At 39.5% G+C, this 26,381-nt stretch overlaps 2 protein-coding genes and 1 long non-coding RNA gene across 7 annotated transcripts; 1 reads left to right on the top strand and 2 right to left on the bottom strand.

Annotated features, from left to right (window-relative positions):
- Window positions 1-25: 25 nt before the first annotated feature.
- LOC145496556 (acyltransferase PGAP2-like) lies at window positions 26-5,136 on the bottom strand. The gene is made up of 5 exons (XM_081476257.1): window positions 4,909-5,136; window positions 2,802-3,075; window positions 2,562-2,668; window positions 1,832-1,940; window positions 26-1,181 (listed from the first exon to the last, which is right to left on the bottom strand). Exons 1-5 carry the CDS (start codon window positions 5,059-5,061, stop codon window positions 1,045-1,047), a joined length of 780 nt encoding a protein of 259 aa, XP_081332383.1. The 5' UTR covers window positions 5,062-5,136; the 3' UTR covers window positions 26-1,044.
- Window positions 5,137-5,371: 235 nt separating this feature from the next.
- Window positions 5,372-17,062, top strand: LOC145496548 (WD repeat-containing protein 55-like). Of its 3 annotated transcripts, XM_081476248.1 has the most exons (9): window positions 5,372-5,604; window positions 5,856-5,971; window positions 7,820-7,917; window positions 9,020-9,107; window positions 9,694-9,766; window positions 10,454-10,560; window positions 12,181-12,280; window positions 14,521-14,690; window positions 15,472-17,062. In XM_081476248.1, the coding sequence occupies exons 1-9, from the start codon at window positions 5,587-5,589 to the stop codon at window positions 15,704-15,706; spliced, it is 1,005 nt and encodes a 334-aa protein (XP_081332374.1). In that variant the 5' UTR covers window positions 5,372-5,586; the 3' UTR covers window positions 15,707-17,062. The 3 variants fall into 3 exon arrangements, with proteins under 3 accessions (XP_081332374.1, XP_081332373.1, XP_081332371.1); XM_081476247.1 differs by lacking the exon at window positions 15,472-17,062 and having other exon boundaries at window positions 12,181-12,274; window positions 14,521-15,462; XM_081476245.1 differs by lacking the exon at window positions 15,472-17,062 and having other exon boundaries at window positions 14,521-15,462.
- Window positions 17,063-17,157: 95 nt separating this feature from the next.
- LOC145496565 (uncharacterized) lies at window positions 17,158-25,538 on the bottom strand. Of its 3 annotated transcripts, none has more exons than XR_014050567.1 (3): window positions 25,442-25,538; window positions 22,607-22,668; window positions 17,158-17,378 (listed from the first exon to the last, which is right to left on the bottom strand). It is a non-coding gene; the product is annotated as an uncharacterized LOC145496565 (long non-coding RNA). The 3 variants fall into 3 exon arrangements; XR_014050566.1 differs by lacking the exon at window positions 25,442-25,538 and adding an exon at window positions 23,068-23,280; XR_014050565.1 differs by lacking the exon at window positions 25,442-25,538 and adding an exon at window positions 22,760-23,061.
- Window positions 25,539-26,381: the final 843 nt, after the last annotated feature.

Genomic DNA, 26,381 nt, shown 5'->3' with positions numbered 1-26,381 from the left:
GTAGGGGCCAAACCACCCCCCCAAATGTTTCGTCAGTTCTTGGGTATTTCACATTATTTCGCATTACTTAAAAAGTACTGACTCTTTCTACACTTAACTTGGCAGATGGGCAGGAGACCTATTGCCAATTATATGTACGTGAAAAATGTCAGTAAATGTCAGAGTTGTGACGTCACAGTGATGACGTCCAGTTTTTTGCCACTTTTGAAATTTTTAATATGCATATTTTTTTACAGTGTGTTCGAAAGAGCACATCAAGGGGAGTTGAAACCTGAAAAAATTTTGTCCATATCACAAAAATTAAATGAAATGTGGCATTTTTAAATATGAAAACTAACTCTGCAAAATTTGGGGTCCCCCCCTTGAGAAAAATCCCCAAATTGAAGCCGTAATTTTGTTCCAGCAAATGCAGCTATGTTGCACATGTGATGTGCCAGATGACTAAACCAAAAATAAAGAAGAAAATCGGAATAAAAAATTATTCCTCTAGTGTTATTGCGTTAAAATTAGTTTTGTTACGTCATAACCTGTGACGTCACCCATTTTTTTACTGTTAATACCATCTTAACAAAGCCGAAAATCAAATTTCTAAAACCATACGATTTTTGACAACGTCAAGCTTTCCAGTTTTCTAGATTATTAGCCTTCCTAGAATAAAACTGAAAAAAATAAACTAGAGAGACTGACTTAAGAAGGACAGTATGGTTAAGCAAATTCCGGGGGGGGAAAGCAAAAAAATATTTAATTTACCATATCTCAAAAAATAATCATCATAGCAAAAAACGGTTTTCGGCATTTTACTCCTCAAGTCAAGGCCTTTCCAATGACATAATCTTTACATCAGATTTTACAAAAAATATAGCACGTTTTGGTGACGTAATCAGTTATGACGTCATAATCTGACATTTTGTCACAACTTCCAAATTAAAATAAACTGGAGAACAAAGAAAGCTCATCTGCCAAACTTGGTTCAGAAATATATAAACCAAGCAAATATAGCCTTCATGAAACATTAGGGGGGTGGTTTGGCCCCTACGTGCTTGTTTAGTTCTCCTTAGACTGATTGTTTTCAGTGACGACCAGCAACAAGGTAGATCCATTAAAAAGGCAAAACAAATGCCACATAAAAGCTATGTTGGACAAAATTGTGCAGTATTCAGCCAGTGCAAACAGGGTGTACACTGTAGAGATACAGCTATTGTTAAGAAAAACTAACTGCAGGAAGAGTAACCTTCAAATACAATAAAACTGAAGTCAATTTTACTGTTCTAGTCATTTTTGTGGCGCAGTGACCCAGAACAATTGTATTTTAGATCAAGTAGTCTTGCTGAGTTTCAGCCCTAGATTAAGAAGGGTCTATGTGTCCACTCTCGGCAAATGACACTTACATTCTTGTACAAATTAAACGGATTGAGGCACTTGACAAGTAGTTACTAAAAATTGAAATCATACGAAGCCTTTAGTTGGGCCAGACAGACTCGCCACTTAATTAACTTTCAAGTGCACGTGTAACTCTTAGAAATAATGAAAAGCTTGCACTGACTTGCAATTCCGTTTGGCTACCTAGACATTTTCCCCCCGTGCCTCATGCCGCAAGGGAAGAATACATAAATTAATACATCGGTACGTGAAATTACTCCTCAATGACCTAGCATCTCATTCAGAGGGGGTAGGAATTCCCTAGCCGCTTCATGCTACAGAAACTGAACGGTGTTTGGTAGAAAATTTTCAAATATCACTCGAACGATTAGCTATACTAATTCCAACCGACATGTTAAGAACATGTTGTTATAGTACAGCTGAGTGTTTGTAAGAAAGTTCAAAAGGATACTTCCTGGTTCACAGTACCATTCATGTCTAAAGAAAAAGTACATCGACAGACCAAACGAGCAATAGTTGAAGAACATAATAAATATTTTTCTTCTGAATAATGTGTAGTCCTGTGAACAGAGAATAGAAAAGGAAACGTCATTTAAAGCAAGCACTGAAGCCAGGCTGAGTACAGTTGAATCCCGCTATTTCGACCTCTCAGGGGAATTACGAAAAATAGTTCGAAATAGCGACAGTTGGAAATAGCCGATAATAAATGACTGGAGGACAAATCCAAGAGAAATTATTTTGAGTTCAAAACAATTAATTTCAGGGGAATTCGAAATAGTAGAGTTTGAACTGGTGGGGTCCATCCGTACTTTTTTTGGCATTCAGTCCCCCACTATTCCTCAAAGAAAATTCTCTCGCAACATTGGCCCACAACATCATCTACGCTGACGGGCTGGAATGTGTCCATAAAATTAGATAGTTTTCCAGCAACATAAGTTTGAAATGTAAATGTCTACTGATAACCGTAAGATCACCACTTTACGTCATTGGCCTGGAATGTGTGTGCAGGAGACCTGGACACTGGGGTTATCGCAAATCATTGTTTTCGCAGAGAGCTGAATAATAATATTGGCATCATGCCACTGTGAGCCTGAAATGTGAGCTTGTAGGGCTAAAAATTTAGACGTTTCAGTACCCAGTTTAACTCATTAACTAAGTTTGTTAACTAGTTTGTTTTGTACCTCAGTATTCATTGGCTTGTTTGCAGTCAACCAGAATAAAATACAAGACAGCAACATGTAGAGCATAGCAAACACCGTGAAGACAACGAAAGAACATTCATGGACAACTGAAATAAATTAAAAAAATAATAATAAAATAAAGAGGGCACATATTACTTGTCATTCAGCTCAAAGAGCCCGATGACTTTGGAAAAATCACCATTTGTACCTGTAACATTGCGGCCTTTTAAAACATCTTACCAAGGTTATCTGTTGAAGAGATGTAACCAACTGCCATAAGGGCTACATTCTCCACTACTTGTGAGATACAGTTTAGAAGATTGAGTGGCCCAAACCACCACGTTGTTGAGCTGTATTGCGTGCCTAATGGTGTATTCTTATAATATTTGTCAACCACTGACGAGAAAAGTACGATTCGCGGCAGACAATGTACAGCTACTGTAGTTCTCCAGATGAACCTCTCAGGCATTTCTCCTCCTATCACCGCACTTATCGATGGTAAATAGTTTGGAACCTAAAAGAAGGAAAAACAAAGCAACGTTAATATGAAAAGATTAAAAGGTATATTAATGTTGTTTCAATGGAGAAACTGTCATTTTAAATAATATATCTTTTAATCTTTTCATATGGGTCAGAAAAGTGTTTGGAGAAACTGCCATTTTCAAAATCTCATCAGTCAAACTTCTTTTTCAAAACAATTTTGGACAAGCTTTCATTGATTAGTAATCCATACCCGACTAAGGTCGATGGTGAACCAATGAGAAAACACTGACGTCATATGAAAACCGGTCAAAGGAGTCTCTGATATCGGCTGGTTCGTAACTGACAATGTAAACATGCTCTAGCTGGACAAACAAAAATAGTGAACATGTGTTCAGATATAAACTGATGGATAAATTCTGTAAAAAATCTATCTCAAGTTTACGTAAGTGATTCAGCTAGAACTGAAAGAACTTTGGAAAAAGCAAAGGTATTGCTTTCCGAGTTAAACTCTGTTGTAAACATGGTGGCAAAACTTAGTCAGCCAGAGCGAAAATATCCTAGAGTATTCTGCGTGCAAGCCTCGACTACGAAATCGTAACGTCATGCATAGAATCCAAGAGTATTTAGTTAAGGTGCACGCCATACGCGATGAACAACGGAGGCAGTCAAGAGTATTCAAAGGCGTGCGCACGCAGAATTTGACGTAACCTGGAAGATTCAAGAGTCGTTCAAGCAACTGCGCACGGAAAAGGTGACGTGCACCTGGAATATTCAAGAGTGTTCAAGGATGCAGGCCTCACGTATTCAAGTTCAATTTGGAAACTCTTGCAGTCGGAATCAAAATAGGCTATTTCAGGTGTATTTCGAGTCAGAATATTTCGGTATACTTGGTATGCGCCGATCCGTATTCAAGTGATTTTGGGCCAGAATATTTGGTCTTAATTTGCGCAATGAGTTTTGCTAAAATATTCATGCGTCGCAAAAAAAAAAAAAATAAAATAAAATAAAGGAGAGAGAAAAGAGGCACTCCACTGTTGCTTCGAACGGAAACTTTGCTGGTTTTAAATTATTACTATGCAAAACAAAACGTGGCTTTAATGCGCTCGACTCCAGGTTCGAGACTTGGCTGGGGACGTTGTGTCATGTTCTTGAGCAAGACACCTCTCTCACAGTGCTTGTCTCCCGACCAGATGTATAACGGGGAACCAGCACATTTCATGCTATTTCATTTTGAAATAGCTCAAATTTTCGTTAAAATTAAGTAATTTCAGCAGCGCCTCAAAAACCGCTCGGAAAATAACCCAGGCTAACTTTGATACTTGAAGGCAAAATTTGAAGAATTTTGGAGTTACGACACATATCGAAAAATATCTCTGGATTATAATCCGAGATTGGAAGTGTCACCTGGGTAAACAAAGAGATTTTTTCAACGTTTCAAGTAGTTTTGTTCTTCGAATGACTCTCAGTTATAACCTGCTTTGTCTTTCAGGAAAAAGTACAAAGAAGCTTTGGTTACGTTCTCATTTACACGCTAGCACAGAGTAAGTGTAGATTTTTGATTTTCAACCCTCTGCGTCCAGCCAATTTGGCGATTGTCGGGGCAAAGTTCGTTTTTTCCTCACGATTTTCTCGAATTAAAAGCGTTTCACGATTGAGCAGGGATAAAAAACCATATCAAATTTCGTACTTACCTTTAGTCCATTTTTGGAAGAAGAAGAAACAGAAAAATCAGTTTTTCTTCCTCCGTTTGTTTTACATTTTGTGAAATTCGTTCTCAAAAAATTCTTGCAAAAACAGTCAAACATTTCCATGGAAAAAAGGAAAATAATTTACAATGCATGAAAAGAGAATTAGAGTTACTTACGTTGCATTGAGTCTTTGTAGTTTCGTCGAAATGCCAGACAACGGCGATCGACACACAAGACACAACCGAAATTAGGGGAACAAAACAAAGAAAGAAAGCCACGCGCTCCCAACGTATGGACACCAGAGGTGACTGAAAGCGATCAGTGCCCATTGTTTAAAATGTCACAAGCGTTGATGCAAACCCGAATGCTAGCCTACTGCTATCATTGCAAAGTAGCTGTATGGTTCTCTCCCAGGCCTTCACGGTCTATTTATGAATGGACCTCTTTAGCTTGGGCGGTTTGTTTTCCCATTCCAGACCACGTGATATTCTCTAGAGGTTTGTTCTTTATCCATCTAAAAATTATTCATTCACATATTTACACGCGATTTGGCGTTCCCAAGGCAACGTGGCGGCCGTAAAACAACAGAAACATCTGTCGTTTGCTTTTAAAACGATATTTTAAATGCCGCACAACGCAAAAGCACGGAAATTCAATTGCGTTCCATTAAAAAAAAAAGAACCTTGTCGAGCTACAACTTTTAAAACGTCTAGCTCTTTTTAGAGGGCTTTGCCCAGATTGAAAATGAAAACGCGTCAGTCTTGAAAACGCGCGAGTCTGCGCGCGAGGTTCACGCGAATCTTTGTCCCCAAGTCCCTCCCCGTCAGATATTGGACATAAAAGAATAGAACAAGATGGCGGATCAATCGAAGGTAACTGAACAAAATGCGGTACCGTGCGGTACCGTAGGTTTTGATTGGCAAGAAAGAAATATCATATATGATAATATACCAGGACGGAGGGTGACACACCCTTAAAGCCCCCGAGGCACCAATCTAGCTGGGTTTTCCCGGAAGAATTTCTGGCTAAGCCTTTCTCTGGAGCCACACAAAAGGCTTTGTAGCGTAGGTTACACCAGTGTTAGTACAAACACTCTCTTCACCTTGATGTTGTTTTTATAAAGGGGACAGGCGATGGCGTGCCAGGAGATATCAGTTTTAACAACCAGGTGTTTGACTTGAGCTTTCATCCAAACAGAGATGTTATTGCTGCTGGAGAAATCGACGGAAGAGTGACTGTGTAAGTACCATGAGCCATATTAATAATATTATTTCGGCTTCATGTGTCCATTTTTACACATATTCTGCTGTCATCAGAAGTACATAATTTTAAAAGATCTAAAAAGGGAAAGACTGGAATTAAAAACTCAGGTTGTGTAGTCAACGCTGTGGTCTAAGAAAAATTACGAGAAGCGCAAAGGTTCTTAACCATGAAATCCTGGGTGCACATGCAGTGCTGAAGTTATGTGAAAAAAGTAAGTTTTTCCAGTCCCCCAAAGGTAAAAGTTAGTCACCTGTGGTGCTTTCAGAGCACAGCCCTGTCTAGTGCATTTCTGTGACTTTAATACATGGAACTTTCAACTCATTCAATAACTTATGATATCAAGATTTCAGGTAGTGTCTGGGTGTGCATAGTTTAAGTTTAAGCTATATGTTAATCTATTTATTGTATCCATTTTGAAATCACTGGTGATCCTTGCAATCTTATTGGCTCTGGGCAGTCTGATTTATTCAAAAATCACACAGTCTATTTTTTGTTCTAATTCGCATTTTTTCCCAGCCAATGAGAAAGGAGCACTAAAACAAAACAACCAATAAGATTTCAAGGCTTGTTTAAAGTAACCAATCAAATTGCAACACAATTCTTTGTTAAAAATAAGTTTGTAACGCCTACTGCTGAAAAAAGGATGGTAAAAGCAAATCTGAATGAGAAAACAATGCAACTCATTTATAGCCTTCCTTTCAAAGTCACCAAGGACACCAGACTTGCCATGTTTCAGTTTAAAATTATTCATCACATTCTGCCAACAAACGCAACACTTTTTAGAGATGCGCTTAAAGAATCTGATAAATGTCACCTATGCTCTGAAAGACAAACACTAATCCACCTTTTCGCAACCTGTCTGAAAGTTAAGAGCTTTTGGTCTCAGTTTACTTACTGGTGGATTTCCAAAAACTCTGAGCCAATGACTCTTGATGAAAACAGGATAATATATGGTGTTACCAATGACTTCTCTCGTCGACTTGGTTTAAACCTCTGCTTGATTATTGCAAAACACTATATTTACACTGCCTTTAGAGAAGAAGAAGAAGAGTACTACTGGGAAGCTTTCATGGCCATCCTTGCAAGTAAACTTCAAATAGAGAAGCACAAATCTAAGAAACAGATAAAGTTGTAACAATAAATAGAATATCAAAAATGGATATAACAACAAACCAAAAAAAAAGGAGCCACATTACTGGCCATTGTATATATTAACTCTATTAGTTTAGAAAAAGGAACCTGTTCTCCGTCTTATTTTCTTTCTCGTACTTATTTCTTCTTGTACTTTTATCTCTTTTTTTTTTTGTAAGTTCTCACTTTTGTTTTTTTGTACTCCTATAATCACTTGTAAGTAAGTTATGTATTGTAATGTATTGTTATGTCATAGGTTATAAATAAAACATATTAAAAAAAAAAAAATTGCAAGAATGTCAGTGTGATTTATTCACAAATTGCACTGCATTGTATGTTTGCTCTAAATGGTAACTCTTTCTGTTTTGCATCAAAAAAGAGGAGTATTTAAGCATCTACGTTTGAACTTTTTTAACAATCAAGCCACTGGATCAGTAACATACTGTATATCTACTGACCAAAATCCTGTATTCAGGCGATTAAATCAAATGCGTGATTTCAAAATGGATGTAATAAAGTGGCAAATGAACTTTGTGTCATGCAATTTTTGTCTGGAATCAGTGCCCTCCTTCGATTTTGAAATCACGCCTATGATATCAGACTAAATTGTATTCCATCTTGTTAAGGAATTTAGGATAGTCACTTATTTTTTTCATAGGGCTGGCACCTATTTTTTTGTTATTAACATCATAGGCACTCATACTCTGTTGCTGAAGGGAATCACCTGCTTCTAGACCTTCACCATCACAAGAAAGCTTGCAGAGCATTGTCCTTCTCATCAGATGGCTTGTGTAAGTAGTCACCTTTACTTTGACACTAATATGCACAGGGCTTGGAAAAAGTGTGATCTGGAAGTCCAGGACAAGTAGTTTTTCCTGCTGGGCAAGTAACTTTATATTCTCACTTGTCTGATAGGCAATGGCCCTGGTAAGTCATCTGCCAACTTAATAAAAAGAAAGGACTGACTTTCCCGCGGCAAGCAACCTTTGAGAGATGCTGGTCTAAAGGGCAAGCTGGAGTTTTCAGTATTTTTTAGCCCTGTATGCATTGTATATATTTTATAGCGACTGTCTCCTTATTCAGGCCTCTGTAAAATAAATGTAGCAACTAGTTATAAAACTTAGTTCTAATGTAAATTTCCCTTTGCCCACTATTATGTTATTGAACAGTAAATATTCCAAGTTGTAGTTTATTGTTCATAATCGTTAGACAGGGGTTTCAATTTAAGGTCTGGGCACCGTGAAAATTGACTGATTGTGAGGATGATATTGCCCACCTGGTCTGACCATCTGGAGGCACGTTTTTGTTACAAAGAAGCTCAGTTCAAAAAGTTTTGCCCACCTGGTAAAACCAGTTGCCCTCCTGTTGAAAATACAGCTGTAGGGAGCTTAAGAAACCCCGACAGCAAAGTTGAGGACAACATCGATTAAAAAAATGAGTTTATATTTTACCTACGAACCTCCAGAGCCATTTAATTTGTTTATCACTGTCAAAGCTATCACGAAACTGAAATTAGGACACATCGATTAATTAGCACTAAAAATTTAACAAATTACCTATCGTGGTTCATGTTCTCCAGACAATGCAGAATTTGGTAATTTCACATTGTTGTTTTGCAGAGGACGGCAAAGAAATGTACCAAGTATTATAATGCATGTGCGCAGCCATTGTTCTTCTCATTAAACCTTTTGGTTAGCGATGTTGCCATTGCCGTTGCTGTTGTGGTTTTGTTAAACTCCCTAATGTCAATGAAAGCCCTGATTCACTTCACTTCACTTAGCTTCTTTGTGCCTCGTGGCACATAAGGCCTCCACAGAATGCCTCCAATTTTCTCTGTTGCCTGCAGCAGGAAAGCCCTGATTAGGTGAATGTTTTTTTTTTTGTGTTGTGTAGACCTTTTTACAGCATCTAAAGACAAGTCAGTGCAGGCTGTTGATATGAATTCAGGAGCAGTTGCCCATGTAATTAATAGAGCACACAGGTACATTTTGTGTTATGTTAAAGGCAAATGCAATTTGTCCTCTTGTGATTGAAAAAATAGTCTGTAGCAAATGGAGTTCAGAACAACGTAAACATATAAAACAGCAAATTTTAAGCAAAATTTTATCACAGCAGTTTTCACTTGAGTGTCTAACTTGAGTGTCTTGCATTTGCTTTCTTTTTGCACTGCTAACTCATAGGAGCTCAGTCGCTGTATTTTTGAATTATTTTAGCCAGGTACAAATTTACCTTCAAATTTAAGGAAACCTGAAGATAGTAGTTTACTACTAAGATAGAAAAACACCAAAGAGATATTAAATAAATGAACCATACACCATAAATGAAAGGCTCACTTTGGTTTATCAGAACAAAGGCCCCACTCATTTTATATAAATTTATTACAAGCCACAGATATGACTTTTCAATGTAGAAGTAAACTTCTGTTTCCTGAGAGGTCCACTAAAGTGATTGATGGCGACAAAGCACAAAACCATTGATAGAGCAGAGTGTGTTATTGAATGGCATACTTTAGTGCACTCATGACTTACCTGTATTATAATGTGTGTTTTTATTTCTGTGATTTTCAGTTCCCCTGTTTACTGCATCAAGGTTATAACTGACAGCCTGATAGTGACAGGTGATGACAATGGCTGTGTTAAGGTAAATAATTTTGATACATGTAAAATTTTTGAAAAAACATATTCTTATAATAGGTTCAGCTTCTCTTACTTAACTTTTTTCAGATTGTTTCATGCTTCAACTCTCACTGCAGTTTATTTTTGGGGAGCAGGGATGGTGCAGTGGTGAGAGCACTCGCCTCCCACCAACGTGGCCCAGGTTCGATTCCAGCCTGGTGCCACAAGTGGGTAGCATTTGTCGTTGGTTCTCGCCTTGCTCCGAGAGTTTTTCTCCAGGTTCTCCGGCTTTCCTCCCTCCACAGAAGCCAACATCTCCAAATTCCAATTTGACCAGGATAGAGGACCTGCATGAAACCCGGCTAAGGCTGATGTGGCCTCCTCTCAAAATATTGTAATTTATTTTTATTTTTATCTTATTATTTACTTGTTTAGCTAGTTCTAAATGTAACTATCTTTGGTTGAACATTACTATACATGACTTCCTTTTAAAATAGCCTACTTGTACAGTATATTGCAGAATGGTGTTCTTCCAGAAAACTGGCATGACACTCCCCCTTCGGACAGTAGTTTAACTTGGGACTTTCCTTTAAACTTTTGTGGTTGGAGACCTGCTACCGCTCAAAATGTTTGACTGTATTTCGAACTGGGCATGGATATTTTCTGGAAGCACACTGTAGGTAAAGTTGTGTTTTCTGCTGTTTTTTTGCAGTTCTGGGACACAAGGCAAGCAGCGTGTGTATTGACAGTAGCAGATAATGAAGACTTTATCTCTGACATGGCCTGTGATGCAGAAAAACGGACGCTTCTAGCGACTAGGTACAATGGAAACATCCCTGGCTGGGGACATTGTGTTGTGTTCTTGAGCAAGATGCTTTACTCTCACAATGCCTCTCTCCACCCAGGTGTATAAATGGGTACCGGCTAACTTAATGCTGGGGGTAACCCTGTGATGGACTAGCATCCCGACCAGGGGGGAGTAAAAATACTCCTTGCTGCTTCATGCTATGGAAACCGGGATAAGCTCAGGCCTGATTGGCCGCTTGGCTTGTGTGCAGACTTTACCAATACACTGTCTACAATGCAATCTCAACTCAGATCAGTTATCAATAACTAACAATTAGGACATCAATGAGCTTAAGATTCTATGTTTGATTTTTGCTGAGGGCATAGCCTTACTCAGCAATAATGCATAGAAATCCAGAGTGAATAATCTAGTAATTGTTTTAGTATAAATCTACCGGGCATTTAAAATGTCATCTAATTGCCTAAATCCTCTTTTCAGACACGTCCAAAAATGCATAGAGCAGCAGCCATTTTGATAACAACCACACACTGCTTGGTTGCTCACCAGCTACTAAACAATTAGATTATGAGCTTGAGATTTCTATCGTGTGATAGTTGACTCGGGCTGCGCCCTCATCAATATCACATATAGAAATCGAGAGCAAATAATCTAATTGTTTTAGTATAAATCTACTAGTCATTCAAAACTATATCTAAATCCTCTTTGCAGACACTTTGAAAATGCCAAGAAGTGGCCGTCATTTTGTTAACAAGTGCACACTGCTATGCTACTCATTATCTGTCACAGAATAGATAGTGAGTAGCACAGCCAATCAGAGAATCGCTAGTAGATTTATACTAAAACAGAACAGATACAGAATAGATTTTTTTTATTATTTATTTATTTTTTATTTTATTTTAATTTATTGCAATAACGTTACATTAGATACAAAACAAAACAAAAAAAAATGGGATAGTGAGTAGTAGCCAATAAGAGAACAGCATGATTTGCCTTACAATAAAGTCTGGACCGGTCCATAAAACCTTAGGATGTGAGCATGCATTCAAATGAAAGCCGGGTTGAGGAGTAAATGTCCATGGAGCATTGTTAGGGGTTGGGAATGGTAAATGCAAGACTTTGCGAGAAGGCCAGACTGCGAGACCTCTGAAATTGGACGAAAATTTTGCGAGACTCGTGGATTTTGAAGGACCATTCACCACCCCCATAGTTTGTGATGCCACACGAGGAGGTTTTAATTTTCAGTCTGTAGATAAAATTGTTTTTTTTTGTAAAACTATTCAAAATGAAGCATAATATTTAACATCACTTTCATGTGGTCCTGTTTTTTAAGTTGAGTGGGCCATTAAGGGTCTGTGGATCAAACTTTAATTTTTCTACCAACAAGATTTTTGTAAAATTAATGTGCACCACTTGCACGTGATGTTTTTCTGTACTGTGGTACCTTACTGATAAGACAGGGCTGTAGCTAGAAACAGCACTGAAACCGAGGCACTTGTCCAGTCATATATTTCGTCTTTGTTGTTTATAGTCCTCATAAACACGCTAAATACCTATCAAGAGACTTAAAGCATGGACATTGCCTCAGTCTTAATTCTCGACTGGGTTCTGATATATTGTTTTTTTTCCCGCAGTGGTGATGGTACTTTGTCAATATTTAACATTCGGCGTCAAAAGATTGAACAACGGTCAGACAACATGGAAAGTGAGCTTCTCTCAGTTGCAGTGGTAAAGGTAATATATGTTGTTGGGTACAAGTGGGGAAAGTGTTGTGGTACATCAAGACAGGTCCTGAGTTCAAGTTGATGATTTTGTTCTTCTCATCTGCTTGACAAAAACGAAATGCTTTATTTTATACGTTGAAAGGTAAAAGGTCAAGCCTGAAGTCAAGCATAGTGGCCCAGCAGGCTGACATTAATTTTACAGTAGCTTCAGTTTCCATGGCACAAAGCAACTACAGTGCGGCGTCGACAAAAGCTGGATCGGATCACGGATCGGATCACGGATCGGATCACGGACCGGATCACGGACCGGATCACGGATCGGATCACGGATCGGATCACAGAAAAAAAAAAGTTTTAAAGAAAAAAAATCAAAAACTAAAATCAAACCGTTTATAAGATAATGATAAATAAAAAAGAAAAGTGAAAAACTAAAATATGTTAAATGAGAATAAGAATCCCGAATTTGACGCAATGACATGTTAATTACAGAGAATGACAAGAGGTCATTTAAAAAGCCACTAAGCGCCTATTTTACGACGAATTTAAATTGTAATGAACAGGCAGATGTAGTTATATTTGAACGTTAGTTGGCTCGAAGCTTACGTGAACCTCCCATTCTCGTTTTTGAAATTGTTATTAGTGGCTAATTCTCGGCTACATTTTCGTGTCAGATGTGAGCGTTACAGTTGGCGTTACAGTTAATGAGAAAACTTACGTACGAAAGCTTAAGGACATTTGCACATCTTGAAAAAACTAGCCTAGTTTTTCAAGTTCATCATTTGCAATCCCCGTTAATCTTTGCCATCCTTGACGATCCTCATTCCGTTTTGATTTGTTCTTGCCTCTTAAGTGTTTTCTATCCTAGAACACGATCATTTTAAGGTTTTATTCTATTTAAAGGCAACTCTTTACGACCCTAAAAATGACTCTAAAACTCGTGACGTAACTCCTAAAATGTTGTTTATTCTCGGGTTGCGTTATCGTTCACACTATCGATGTCATTCCTAGAATTTTTTGTAAAACAGCTATATTTCCTTGAAATACAAATGGTTTGTTTCGTTTTATTCCAGTGCGAAATATCGTATTCCAAACTCACATCTTGTAAAAGTATAGACTTGTCTCAAAAACGGAAATTGTTTGAAATCATCAGGTGTTTAATTTGTTAGTGTTTTTAGTTTTTGTGTTTCTATTCATACGTTCGTCCTATTATTACCATACTGACTCGTTTTATGACAGTTTACCTTTGATGCAAGTGAAGATACGAAATATCATTTATCTGAACTGCGGAGAAAGATATGAAGACATGATTGATCATCGCAATCAAAACCCAACAGCCTGAAAAAAATTCATCTGTGACCAGCTCCCAGTTGGCTTGATATTATAAAATGATAAAGGAATATCACACCTGAATTAAATAAAACTTTCTGCTGACAGTAGTCACTCTAGTGCAATTTGCTCAACGAAATTTTGAATTTTTTTTCCTTGATCCGATCCGTGATCCGGTCCGTGATCCGATCCGTGATCCGATCCGTGATCCGATCCGTGATCCGATCCGTGATCCGGTCCATGATCCGATCCGTGATCCGGTCCGGTCCGGTCCGATCCAGATTTTGTCGACGCCGACTACAGTGTAGAAAGTACTCAAAGCGCTGATGGAATGCAACATGTAGGCCATTACAGCGTGAATCCCAATATTCAATTCAATACCCATTTATGCACGTGCTTGGGGAGAGGCATTCTCGTCTCCAGAGGCCGCGCTCCTTCTGGTCAGCACCCAGAATCGCGACCTCTGGGCTGGTCCAGCACTGGAAGTCCGCGATTCACGGATTTCTCGTCAAGTCGGACAAATCTGATTGCCTGAGAATACGGAGCGATTAATCTGCGCGTGCTCAGAAAAATCGGGTTGGGCCAGAGGCCGTGATTCTTAGTGCTGACCAAAGGGAGCGTGGCCTCTGGGGACGAGAATGGGGGAGAGGGACTGTGACTCAAAATATCCAAGGAGACAACACGATGACCCTGGCCAGGGCGCAAACCTGATGTACTTGATCCAGCAAAGTTGAGCACAATAACCATGAGGCCACCATGCCTTACTGTTGTCGAGACAACCGTGGGAAGGAGGGAGAAGGAGGACAGGGGGGTTACTGCTTATTGACTAGCATCCCATCCACGGTGCCTCTAAACCCTATAACTGGAATGGGCCTGCCTGGCCTTAACTTTCCTTTCCTGACTGCTCATTACTGTTGTTTATAGGGTGGACGTAAAGTGGTGTGTGGAACTGGTGACGGCATTTTAAACCTGTTCTCTTGGGGGGAGTGGGGAGACATCAGTGATCGTTTTCCAGGCCATCCACTGTCCATTGACTCTTGTGTGGCTGTCAGTGAGAACGTTGTCTGTACAGGCTCAATGGACGGAATTATCAGGTACATGTATGCCCTGCTTTCACAAACTTCTCGTACTTGCATGTTTATGTACATGACTGTGTATTTCCATAACTTTGTTCGGAAGAGTGATGGGCTGGGTCGAGAGTATCCACACAAGTATTTATGTTGTGTGACATCACACTGCGGCACGAGTAAAGGTGAATCTGCGAGAGACGAATCGGTGAACGAAGCAAGGCGGCGAACGAAGCAAGCCGGCGAAAAGGGCCCTTACCGGCTCGCCTCACTGGCCCGGACTCTTTTCTCGCGTCTTTGCTTTTGCTCGTGCCGCAGCACACGCGAGCCCGTTCGCAGGCTAGGTGATAAACGGTATGGATCGCTATGAGTGAATCAGAATGCCATCTGATGATTTCATGTTGAGTTTTAAGTCGAAAGGAGATAGCAGAACAACATAACGTTAAAAATGAGGGATGGAGACAATGCTGTACATTTGTTCTCGATTTGTACTTGGTTCCAGCCCGCAAGCAGGCTCTAGTGTTTGAGTTTCGCAGTTAAGCGCTGCTATAGCTTTTCGCTTTGGCGCGCGAGAAAGTTTATGAACGACGCGCGTTGCGTAACAAAGGACGTTGGGGTGGGGTCGGATGCTTCTCTCTCGCGAGAGCCTGACCTCGCAGGCTAACTTGACCCTGGCCATGCGTGCTTGCGCAGACACTCTCGGCCTAGACCGGCCGCTAGTTGTTGTTGTTGTGGTTTTTTTTTTTTCAAAATGTCTAGTTTCCAGAGTGAGTTGTTAATTTGAAGTTCACCTCTTTAATATCATCAGAGCTGTTCATATTCTACCAAACCGTTTTGTTGGTACCGTTGGAGAACACGACGATTTTCCAGTAGAGAGAATGCGCCTCTCACGTGATGGAGACATCCTGGCGAGTTGTTCACATGATCAGAGCATCAAGTTTTGGGACGTGAGTCATCTTAAGACACTCCATGTGGATCCTGGAAGTAAAAAGAGGGACAATGCCGTGGACAACACGGCAAATGACTTCTTTGCTGATCTTTAGTTTCTTCAACTTTCCGCAGTCATCTCTTGATTGGAAGCGGCATGAAGAGGAGGAGGAGGAGCCAGGAGGAAACAGGAAGGGAGAAGACATGAACCTCATTGGAGGCGATTTCAAACGCCTCCTATTTGACTGAAAACCCTAATTATCGAATGAAGCAACTGTGGAATTTTACATCGTATGGCAAACGTGGAACATTTAAGAAACCTTTAATTGAACAGTGCTTCGCAAGAAAATGTGGAATTTGCTAAAAAGTGGCGGCGTGGCTCGATTGAAAACCTTAATTATCGAGTGAAGCAGATGTGGAATGTTACATCGTATGGCAAACGTGGAACATTTAGGAAACCTTTATTAATAATTGAACAGTGCTTCGCCTGAAAATGTGGAATTTGCTAAAAAGTGGCAGCGTGGCTTGCAAGGGCATGGAAAGGGGGCGAAGTACCAGCATATGGTTTGGAAAGAACTAGAATGTGCCATGGATTCTGGGACCGTTGCTATAGTATCAGCTGATTTATGTGCACCTTATCACACCATCTCAATGACAAAGAATCATCTCATTTTCAAACCCAATGCAAAAGGGAAATGCCTTAACATTGGGTACATTGACTTATTTTTTCGGTGGACGCCCAGTGAAGACGAAGATGGGAAAGGGAAGGCTACAAATAAGTTCTGCAAGCGAAAAGTCAATGCAGAAACGTGGTAACATACAATTGACCTTACAGGGACGGGTGCAATGATTTTAAATACGATCTAACCTTTGGAAGTGAGGTGAGCTGAGGACTCGATCCGCGGATGTATACACGAGAACCAAGCAAAGCGATTTGGAAGGCGCGATGTCGCACAATCCGATCTGTGCCTTTTTTCTCATATCAAATATTCTTGACATGTATATATGATGTTATACCATGTCATAGAAATTAGAGCCAATCAGAATACAGGAAATCCATTGTGTGTTCGACGGTGTTTCATCCAACATTCCCATCATGCACCGCGCGTATGTCGCATAGATTGTGTTCCCCTCTGTATTTTCTATGGCGTGGTATAAGACAGTTATGCAATGCTCTCTCGTGCAATACCATGGAATATTTCCCACCTGTCACTTGTATTTTCTTGGTATACACAGGAGCCTTTTACACACGTAGAAACTACAAGTGACTCGTGGGATATTCCGTGAAATACCACTCGAAAGCGTTCCATAACTACAGGTATAGTATGTATAGACAAGACGCTGGAACTTGGAGCCCTAATTAAAGCTCCAATAAGCCATTTGTTGTTTCACGTCGTTGCTAGGTGATTTGTTTATTATTTCTACTTAACCAGTTACCTAAATACAGCTTATTAAATACTATTACTTTTTCACACCAGAATACACTTCCTGACCCAATTATTATTACTATATATACACATATTATTTTCATTGTTACTGGCGGCATGGTTTGTCTGTAGACGGATTCAATCTGCAACCTTGTTGACAGGCACGTAGGTCTTCAAGGCAGTTGGGCATGTCGTCTGGTCGAACTTCTTCTTGAAAGGAACAATGGAGAAGGCAAGTTCGGCATTTTATCAAGCAGTTATTGAATTCTGTCATTGGAGGCTGTGGGAGCGCGTTAATGAACGGTACAAGTGTGCAAAATATCATTGCTATGATCGTTATACTCCGTAGTTTCTGTGGCATCTAAGAAAAGAAAAGAACATTCAATACAGTTATCTCTGGGAGTGTCTTAATGTGCGCGCGCGCGACAGAGAGCGTAGTTCGAGGAAAACTGTGAGATTTGAGGAACAGGTAATGCCCAAGGACAAATATCCGAGCATATTTTAGCACCAAATGGGGGCTATTGTGTTTATAAACCTTGAAATATTTTCGCAACACACGCAGTTTTGAAAATTGTAGAATATTACTCGGATATTCCCCAGTTTTAGCTGGGGCATATTCAGTCATGTGATGCGTTTAGACCAATCGCGCGCCAACAAAAATATTTGACGGATTATAAGTATAGTCATCCCGCACCACTCTCCCGTCTCGCTTTCTGTCATTCCACCATAATAATCTCTTTTTTTTTCTTTTTATCTGTATATCACACCAAGATATCATATTTCCTTTTATTCGGGTTCCGTAGAAACACCGTGTGAACAAATTGTGATGAAAATGTATGGTTCCAGCTTTTTTTTTTGGCTGGGGGTGCGAGTGAAGAGGTCTGGTAAATAAGCACTCAATGCTTAGCGGTTCTTATTTTGAGGTCCTGCTATAAAATATTTAGTATTTAACAATGGCCACCTTCCTACATCGGCCTCTTTTACAGCGGCCATCTCTCCACAGCGGCCACCTCTCCACAGCGGCCACCTTTCCACAGCGGCCACCTCTTTACAGTGGCCACCGCTCTACAGCGGCCACCACTCTACAGCTGCCACCGCTCTACAGCGGCCACCGCTCTACAGCTGCCACCGCCCAACAGTGGCCATCGCTCGACAGGGCCACTGCTCTACAGCGGTCACCGCACTACAGCGGTCACCGCTCTACAAAGGCCACTTTTTTGTCCAAAGGGACCGGGTCTGAACATTCACTATTATTTTTAACCTCTCTACAACGGCAACCTCTCGATGGCGGATTTTAATCAACGACTGACGAATGGTGTATATACAAAACCCAATTTTTTATTGTAAAAGGTTACGAACTTGATCCGAACCGCGCGTCGTTAGTCTCTGTTTCTGTTCGGTTTCGATTTTATTGATACGTTTTGATTGTGTTACGTATTTACATGCTACATTAAGCATTTTTTATTTTTTTAAAGATAAAATGTTGCACCCTGGCCACCCGATAAAAACAGGTCCAGGGGTACTCCCAGAAAAATTGGGTTGGGGCATGCGGCCCGCGTCCCAAAACTCTTATCCTATTTAAGACCAAAGTATGCTATTTTCACTACCCTATTTATGGCTTGCCCAAAAATTCGATACCCTATTTAAGACCCTTATATCAATACCCAGTTTCAGGCCTGTCCTACAATTAGTTCTCTAGTTCAGACCCATGTTAAAGGCATTGTGAAGGGCTTTTGTTGATGGTCTTATCGATAATGATGAAAAAAGTGGCTTCTACTAAAAAGCATATCCAATTCAAGACTTGACTGCAAAAACCATACCCTAAATGTATTTGAGACCAAAATGGCCAAAATCGATACCCTATTTCTGACCAAAATGGCTGAAAAACCATGCCCTTTGGGACCGCACATACCATATAAGAGAGTAGCTCCATCCCGGGAAACACCCCTATCTCTCCATAACGCGGCCGCCCCTCGGCAACGGCCTCTGTATACGATTTGAGCTGAATGCTTTTAGTCATGCGCACGAGAAGAATATAATTTGTAGGGCAGGTATTTGCAGGGGAGAGAGTAAAGGTCTATGAATTACTGTAGTGATGGTTTCGGTGAGATTTGTTCTGGAAAGAACTGCGGTATTGGCTTCCCTGGACTTCCTTGCCTTATAGACTGATATTTTCATTGTAAATATATTTATCAATGGCAAAAATAAGACAAACAACGTTCAAACAAGACTGACGTCTCGACAATCGGCTGAGCGAAAGTCATCTTCAGAGTCGGGTTTTTGTGAAAGAAGATAAGTTCCCATGAGGTTGTCGAAACCTCAGTCATTAAAAACCGTTTGATCTTTTCAGAAATACAACTCTGACGAACTACGGGAGCTGCTGGCCGCTTGGTACCTCTCGGACCTACTTAAGGACACTGCATTCCTTTTCTAAACCCTTGGGAAGAAGTCAATGAACAATACTACAGGAGAACAACAAGCAAAACCAGTAGAGATGTTAAACAAAGAGCAAGTGTAATTTTTTCAGTTCCTGTTTACATTATACCTAAATGACAGATTTTCCTACCCTACCATATTCCTGAACTTGTGAAATCCCTATCCTTTTAATTATATACCTGAAGCCTGAAAAAGGCAACCCCTTTCGGACAGTGCCTCCCCGTATAGGCTGTTATAAGGAGTACCCCCTCCCCCCCGAGGGGTGCGGGGGGGGGGGGGGGCGAATTGCGAATACTGCTTGCTTCAAACCATTTTCTTTGTGACGAAGACGTGCCCCGGCTAATCAAAAGAGAGGTAAAAGGTGGGTCGATGCTTATTTTCAGCTTTTGTGCTGTTATAGAACTGCCCTCTCCCTCTCTCCTGCATTTCCTACCTTTCCTTTGGGTGAAAGTCAGATATAATAAGCCATACATGATTTGCTGTTGAACCAAGTTTACTTGGTGCCTGTGGGGTCTCCCATATGAAAAGGTCGGGGATGCTTGCTTAGGCCGTTATAACTCAAGGATTCTGATATTTAATTCTAATAATTAATATTCAATAATTTCGCTTTAGTGTCTCTGTAGTCTCTCGTCGTAACTGTTGTTAATTATTATTTGTAATACCGTTAGTTTATTAGTTGTCTCTAGTCATTGTTGTCAATTTTAGTCTCTTTATTTCTCTTGCTACCTTCAGTTGTATTTAGTTGTACCTAGTTGTATATTAATAATTCGCGTAAACAGGACCCGCCTAGATTAGCTCAGCTATCCGCGGGCATGTTATAATTGTAATTTTAATTTGAAAACAAAAATAAAATGTATGTATGTACAATAAAAGAAATGCTCCTATTTTCGGTTTTTGGCTCGATTTCTGCGGGTCTCTCGAGTCCGATCTACTGGCGCAGGCTCCTTTCCTAAGCAGCGGCTGGTAATCCAGCTATTTCGTTTTAAGTGGTATCTTTCAGGGGTCAGATAAAGCTCTAGCCACACCCAGGTTGATCTCCTTTAGGGGTTTAATTCATATTTTCCGCCGAGCATCCCCGACCTTTTCATATGGGAGTTACCCCTGGGCTTAGTACATCAAGCAAGGATAGTAGATTTGGTTCAACCACAGGTCATGTATGACATGACATTCACTCATGCTGTCAGATCCCTTGTTTTTTTCTAAGATGTGATAAAGTCCTTTATTTATTTACCCTCAGGAGTCCACTTAAATAAACACAATCATGTATAATTTGTCAGAAGTTCTAAACACTCGTCAATTGTTCGATCGCGAGGTGAAAACTTTATCGTTCTTCGTCCAGCTTTTTACGAGCGTTAAATTTCTCGGGAAGTTTGCCAATCTTGGGCCTGTGAAATTTCGCGTGCCTTAACCTTTTAGCAACTCGCCACACGATCGTGTCAATTACATGCTATTGCAAACGTCTGAGGGACTCTAAAAGACTCAAAGCCAATTAATCCGTAAAAGCAAAACCCTTGCGAACGTAAATGACGCCATTAGGCAAGAAATAGAGTGCATGACGAAATGGCGAATGAAGATTAATGCTTGGCAAGATTTTGCTAATTAGATAGCGCGGCACTCACGTAATCTCATTAATCTATTATATTTCCTGTTACAGAGCTTTTAAACCATATTTTGGCGACTTTTAACTTCTGCTTGTCACGTATACTTAAATTCGCTTGAACACAGCTTAAAGGCTTTAAAATCGCGAGGAAGGAAATAACAGACGATCAACTGTTTGAGATTTTAATTCACTGTCTTCACGCGCTTGTTTCTCGCGTACGCATGCGCTATTTTCTCTTGTTTTCAGGCCTGCACGTTTTCTATACTTTCGATTAACAAAGAATCTATTTCAATTAAACCAACTGTATCGTTCTAAGGGGCTAAATTTGTGATAAATTCGTTTTTGTATTATCATAAACCGGCCTATTTCTGGTCTTTTGGTTTCGTGATGTGATCGTTGTTCATAGATTTTCGGTAGTTAGGTTGTTTTGTCTAGTTTTCATTATATCAGCAAGATTTTACTTGGTTTTACTCCTAAGCATAAAAAACATTATGTATTATATATACACACATACTTTATTTGTCCCAATCGGGCTTTCCATTATCAAGGAAAAAATTATATATGTAAATAAATAAAAAGAATTGAAATACATCCGTGTGTTCGAGAAGAAAAAAGTGTTGAAGCCCTGTTGTAAGTCGTAGAGGCAGCTGATTTTGAACACGTTGAGGGGCTAATAAATGATGTATGTGAAGTTGCGAAGTTTACGGCAATTGGTCCTTAATTAAGAAAAGGCTTGATGTGTTGAAACGTAAAAACGCAAAGGCGAGTATGGCGTCAAAAGGTTTGCAGCGGTACTAGCTGAAAATGCGTGGGAGAAGACGATAGGATTGTGTGAAGGCTTTCCGCGCCAAACAACGAAAATGTAAATTAACTGGCGGCGAAGCCTGATGAGTTCACCAAAGTGGGCTAAATTTATATGCCTCGCTTCCGATTCCGCTTCCAAGAAACTGAAATTTTATTTCAGCACTGTCAGATCTAAAGGCGAGCGCGTGCGATCCTTTGTTGCTAATAAACGATGTGCTGCTCTTGAAACTAATGTTAAACTGCACGTCTTTTGATGGATTTTCTTTCTTTTAATTTGAAAACAGCCAAGCGGCGCTAATATTCTTTGAATAATACATGCACCGAGTAAAGACAATATTAAAGGATGTAATTCTTGCCTCAGACATAGCCTTAATTCTTTAAGTATATAAAAGGTTCTATCTGGTATAGAATTGTTTCACATAATAGACGTGTTTATTTTGTTTTACTCCCTTTTTTCGTTGTTTTCCTTCTTGTTCCAACACAGTACCGAAGACGATTGTTTCGGTAGCCTTTGACGAACGCAAATCTAATTGTGTATGCCGTTTCATAAGCTATGCTCCCGTCAGACAGCGATCGGCACATTGCTTATACTCAATTTTTCAGTCGCTTTTTGAGGACAAAACAGAGTCGGATATTGAAAAATGGAACAAACATAGTCCTTATTTGCGAGCGAGCATTGAAGCATCGAGGATCTTTTCGTTCACTTATCATTTTATTGATTCCTTAAAAAAAAAGCGCGTATTACATACCTTTTCTAGCGGTGATAGTTCTTTGGATCTTGTAATAGTCTTTTGTTTTCCAGCTACACGTTCTGCAGAAAAACAACAACAACAAGAATAATAGTTTTGATTCCCGATAAAATTCAAAAGGGATTGTAATAGTTTTATTCTGTCGCTACTCACACATTCAAGGCGAGGCTGATCGACAGATCTAGTCAGAAGTATGAGTGGTTTATTTTGACGGAACTCCTGTGGTATCTCCGTTATTTATGTAATTGGCTGAAAAACAAATTTCTTGGACATTAAATAAGTGTCCAACGTTAGCACCGGTTGTGTAGCTTCAGGAAGCTTTAGGAAAACATCATGGACGAATCATTTTGACCCTAAATGGGCAGCAATTCATTGCATTTGACAGCTCACGCTGTCCGGCAGAATATTGGCTAATATCACGCTAAATCGCACAAGCCAAGCGTAGCGGATGAGATAACTACCTTTTATTCACCGTAATATCGGTCCGTCTCTGTTGTGAACACGCTGAAATGGACAAAAAGCGTCAGCGAAGTTTGAATAGCTTGTCAGTGAACGTTAAGCTCTTTTTATATTGTAAAAGGAGTTCGAAAATTGTCAACAGCGGAACTTGTTGCGGTTCCGCTCGTTTTTAGTGCGCGTCGCTGAGCGAATACGTCGAATGTGCTGACTTTAATGACGTTTATGTCACAAACCTAATCAGCATACATAATGAAGTCCACCTGTTCGCTCGGCCGTGATCTTCGCAATTTTGATCATAACCTGAATTCTGATAAAAGCGATAGCCAAAAAATCGCCAAACAATGTCAGTTAATTGCCAACCCCCCTTTGGCACGAAATTGCAGGAAAGACAACTTATCTTTTAGAAAGAATCGTTTAAAAAAGAAAGCGAATAAATCAAAAAGCAAGGCCTTTCCTTAATCATTCGTTTCAGTTAAAACTTAGCGCCGTCATCGGTTGCGATTTCGCTTTTTCAGAAACACTTTTAACTGAGCCACTCATTTTTTTCAGAAATTTATTAGGCGGGAAGCAATTTTCTCCATTGAGTAATTCAAATTGTGTTCAAATTGTCAATAGCCTTGCGCCAGTCGACTGCTCCAGAGGGAAACTTAGAATTGCCCATAGCTTAAGTGATGTGACAGGGCCCGGGGCTATTTGACATGAAAAATGACTCAATCAGAAGGACCCCAAATGTATTTATTTCTTACGATGTTGAACATTAAGGAAAACGAAAACTATAAATAAACACATCTACAAGCAATAAAATGTCTCAGCTCTATATGAGGTTTGAAAAACAATAGCCTCATACATATCGCACTAAATTGCATAAACCTTTAAAACAAAATATGACCGGAATTAGAATTCTTAAATCGCAATTTCGCGGAATCAGCCCAAACAATTTGAACTATAGCCACGGCGTCTTTTGCCGACCATGACGACATTGTGGCGTAGATTCATAACCATAACTAACTGAAGAGACGTTCATTTTAGGCTTTTCTTTTTCATGAAAGATAAAGCGCTGTCACTGCATTATCCCCCATAATGACAATGAACTAGAGAGCTAAATCATCGGGGATTTTCAGCTGATAATATCATTTGCAAAGCGAAATTAAACGAAAGAAAACCACTGTTTGCTTTGCGTCGACTGTGTTATGAAAAGGAATGATATTTGATGACTCAGTTTATCCGTCGAATTGTCGCGATGTCAAGTGCAAAAGAATAGCACAAAGACTTCAGTTTTTTTTTGAATAACTTTCTTTGTCGATCTCCTCGTGTAAGTTGAATGCAAATGTTCAATTGTTGTCTTACCGGAGTTTACCAAAGAAAGGAAAATATTAAATACAGAATCCTAACCAAAAGAAAGTTTAGCCCGTTCAACATGGGTTTTAAACAATAAATGCTTTCGACTAACAGTTAACGCAATTAAGGCTGAGCGGAGAAGAGAAATATTATTGAAGCAACTTCAATTAAACGTTTCCGCGATGTGGCATTCTCGGCTGTCGTGAAGTAGATAGGTACCTATGAATACTTAACTTTTCGCTGAACTGATTTGAGTTTATGACAGCGCGCTTTTTCATTAATATCCCTCGTTTAATTAACCCTTCCGAGACGGTACAAATACTTTGCTCTGCCGGATTGTCACTTGATTGTGCTTGATCAAGAAAGAGCTGGATATTAAAGGAGGAACACTGAAAATGGCGTACACAGGTGAATTAGGCGTCCATTGTAAACGAGAAGAAAACGGATTGATGGGTTTATGTCAACGTGCGATGCAGTTAACGAAGTTGAGAAGCTAGGGATTTTTAAGACTGTAAGCCAGTTGAGGTCATGTGTTTTTCAATAGACAACGGAAAGTTGAATCAGAAAACAGAAGATCAAAAAGTTTGATTGAAAGAAGGGTAAATTAAACGTGCATCGCCAGGTACGTTGGGAGCAAATGTCCCAGATAAGACATTTATCCACAGCAAATCTAACAATGAACGTTTTAAAAGATTAAAACTAAAATCAGCAAAAAATTGGCTAAGAAACGATAAAGTCAGGCGGAAATCAATTGAAAAAGTAAACAATAATTTCCCGTTTCACGAAAAAACTCGACCAACAAGCTGTAGTTCCTGAAAAAAATGGAATCTTAATCTGGAGTCTAGAGCACTTTGGGATTTAAATTTTAAAACCTTTTTGTGGAAAACCAGTGGAGGTATAAGCGGTAGTGTTCCTGTTTGTTTGAGATAACTTTTTAAGATCTGTAGAAATTGAAGATAATTGTAACCGAACAACAAATCAATAATTTCTTTAAAATATTTACGTTCTAGGGTAAAAATAAAAATATCTATTTCTTACCTACGGGCTTCCCGTATACCAACACTAAACAACGTTATTTCTGAGATGCACACTTATTGTCACTGTCAAAAGTGGTTGACGGAAATGTAAATGTCCAATTCTCAACTCTCTCTTTTGATTGGAGTTGCCACAATTTTAGGCCCACACAGTCTTGGGTTATTGAATAATTGAAGCAGCTGTTTCCAAAGTCAGAGAGGTGTTTTGGAATAAAAAAGGAAAAAACAACAACATTATTTCTTCCTCTACTTTCTCAAATTGACTTTAACCACGTAAAAAAAGAAATTTGAATAAACGGCACGAAAGAAATGTAAACTGGGCGTGGAAATAATTTAATAACGCGGATTTCTTTTCGCTTGTAAATGTTTTTATTCCATTCATTTACCATTGAAGGCGCCATGTTTCAAAAGAGAGCTTCGCTCTTTGCTCAGCAATATTACGCGTCTTTAAAATCATTCGTTTAAGTGTTTTTACTGTAAGTCGAGTTAGCAACGAGAAAAAATTTCGTTTTACGACTTACACTGAAAAAATGCAAATATATTCAGATCTATTGAAAACCTTTTCTTCTTGTCACTTCAATTGGCGTTCGTGGATAACAGGGTTTTGCATTGACGTAGGAAGTCCTTGTTTTACAGTAGGATCTGATCCCGATTGTAATGAAAATTGATATGTTGAATTCTTTTCAGGCAAATAAAGGGAACTCGCTGTGTGGTGTAACAGATTTTTAAGGGTATGCTTCGACGACAAAGACAAAATGAAGTATGGAGTTTTCTTGGGCTAATTTATACGGAAAATGTTCTAACTTGAAACTTGCCGGCGGCCTTTCCGCCGTTGAATTCAACGCTAATGGTCTTCATTGCTCGAAAGGCTAGGACCAACCAGCTATAGGAAAGAAAAAAAATCCAAAACTTTAGTCAAAAGTATATTTACGTCAAATGTTGAA

The sequence above is a fragment of the Orbicella franksi genome, chromosome 9 (assembly GCF_964199315.1).
Source record: "Orbicella franksi chromosome 9, jaOrbFran1.1, whole genome shotgun sequence".
Taxonomy (NCBI): Eukaryota; Metazoa; Cnidaria; class Anthozoa; order Scleractinia; family Merulinidae; genus Orbicella; species Orbicella franksi.
The sequence above is the reverse complement of the archived record's forward strand: the minus strand, read 5'-3'. Positions and strand labels throughout refer to the sequence as shown.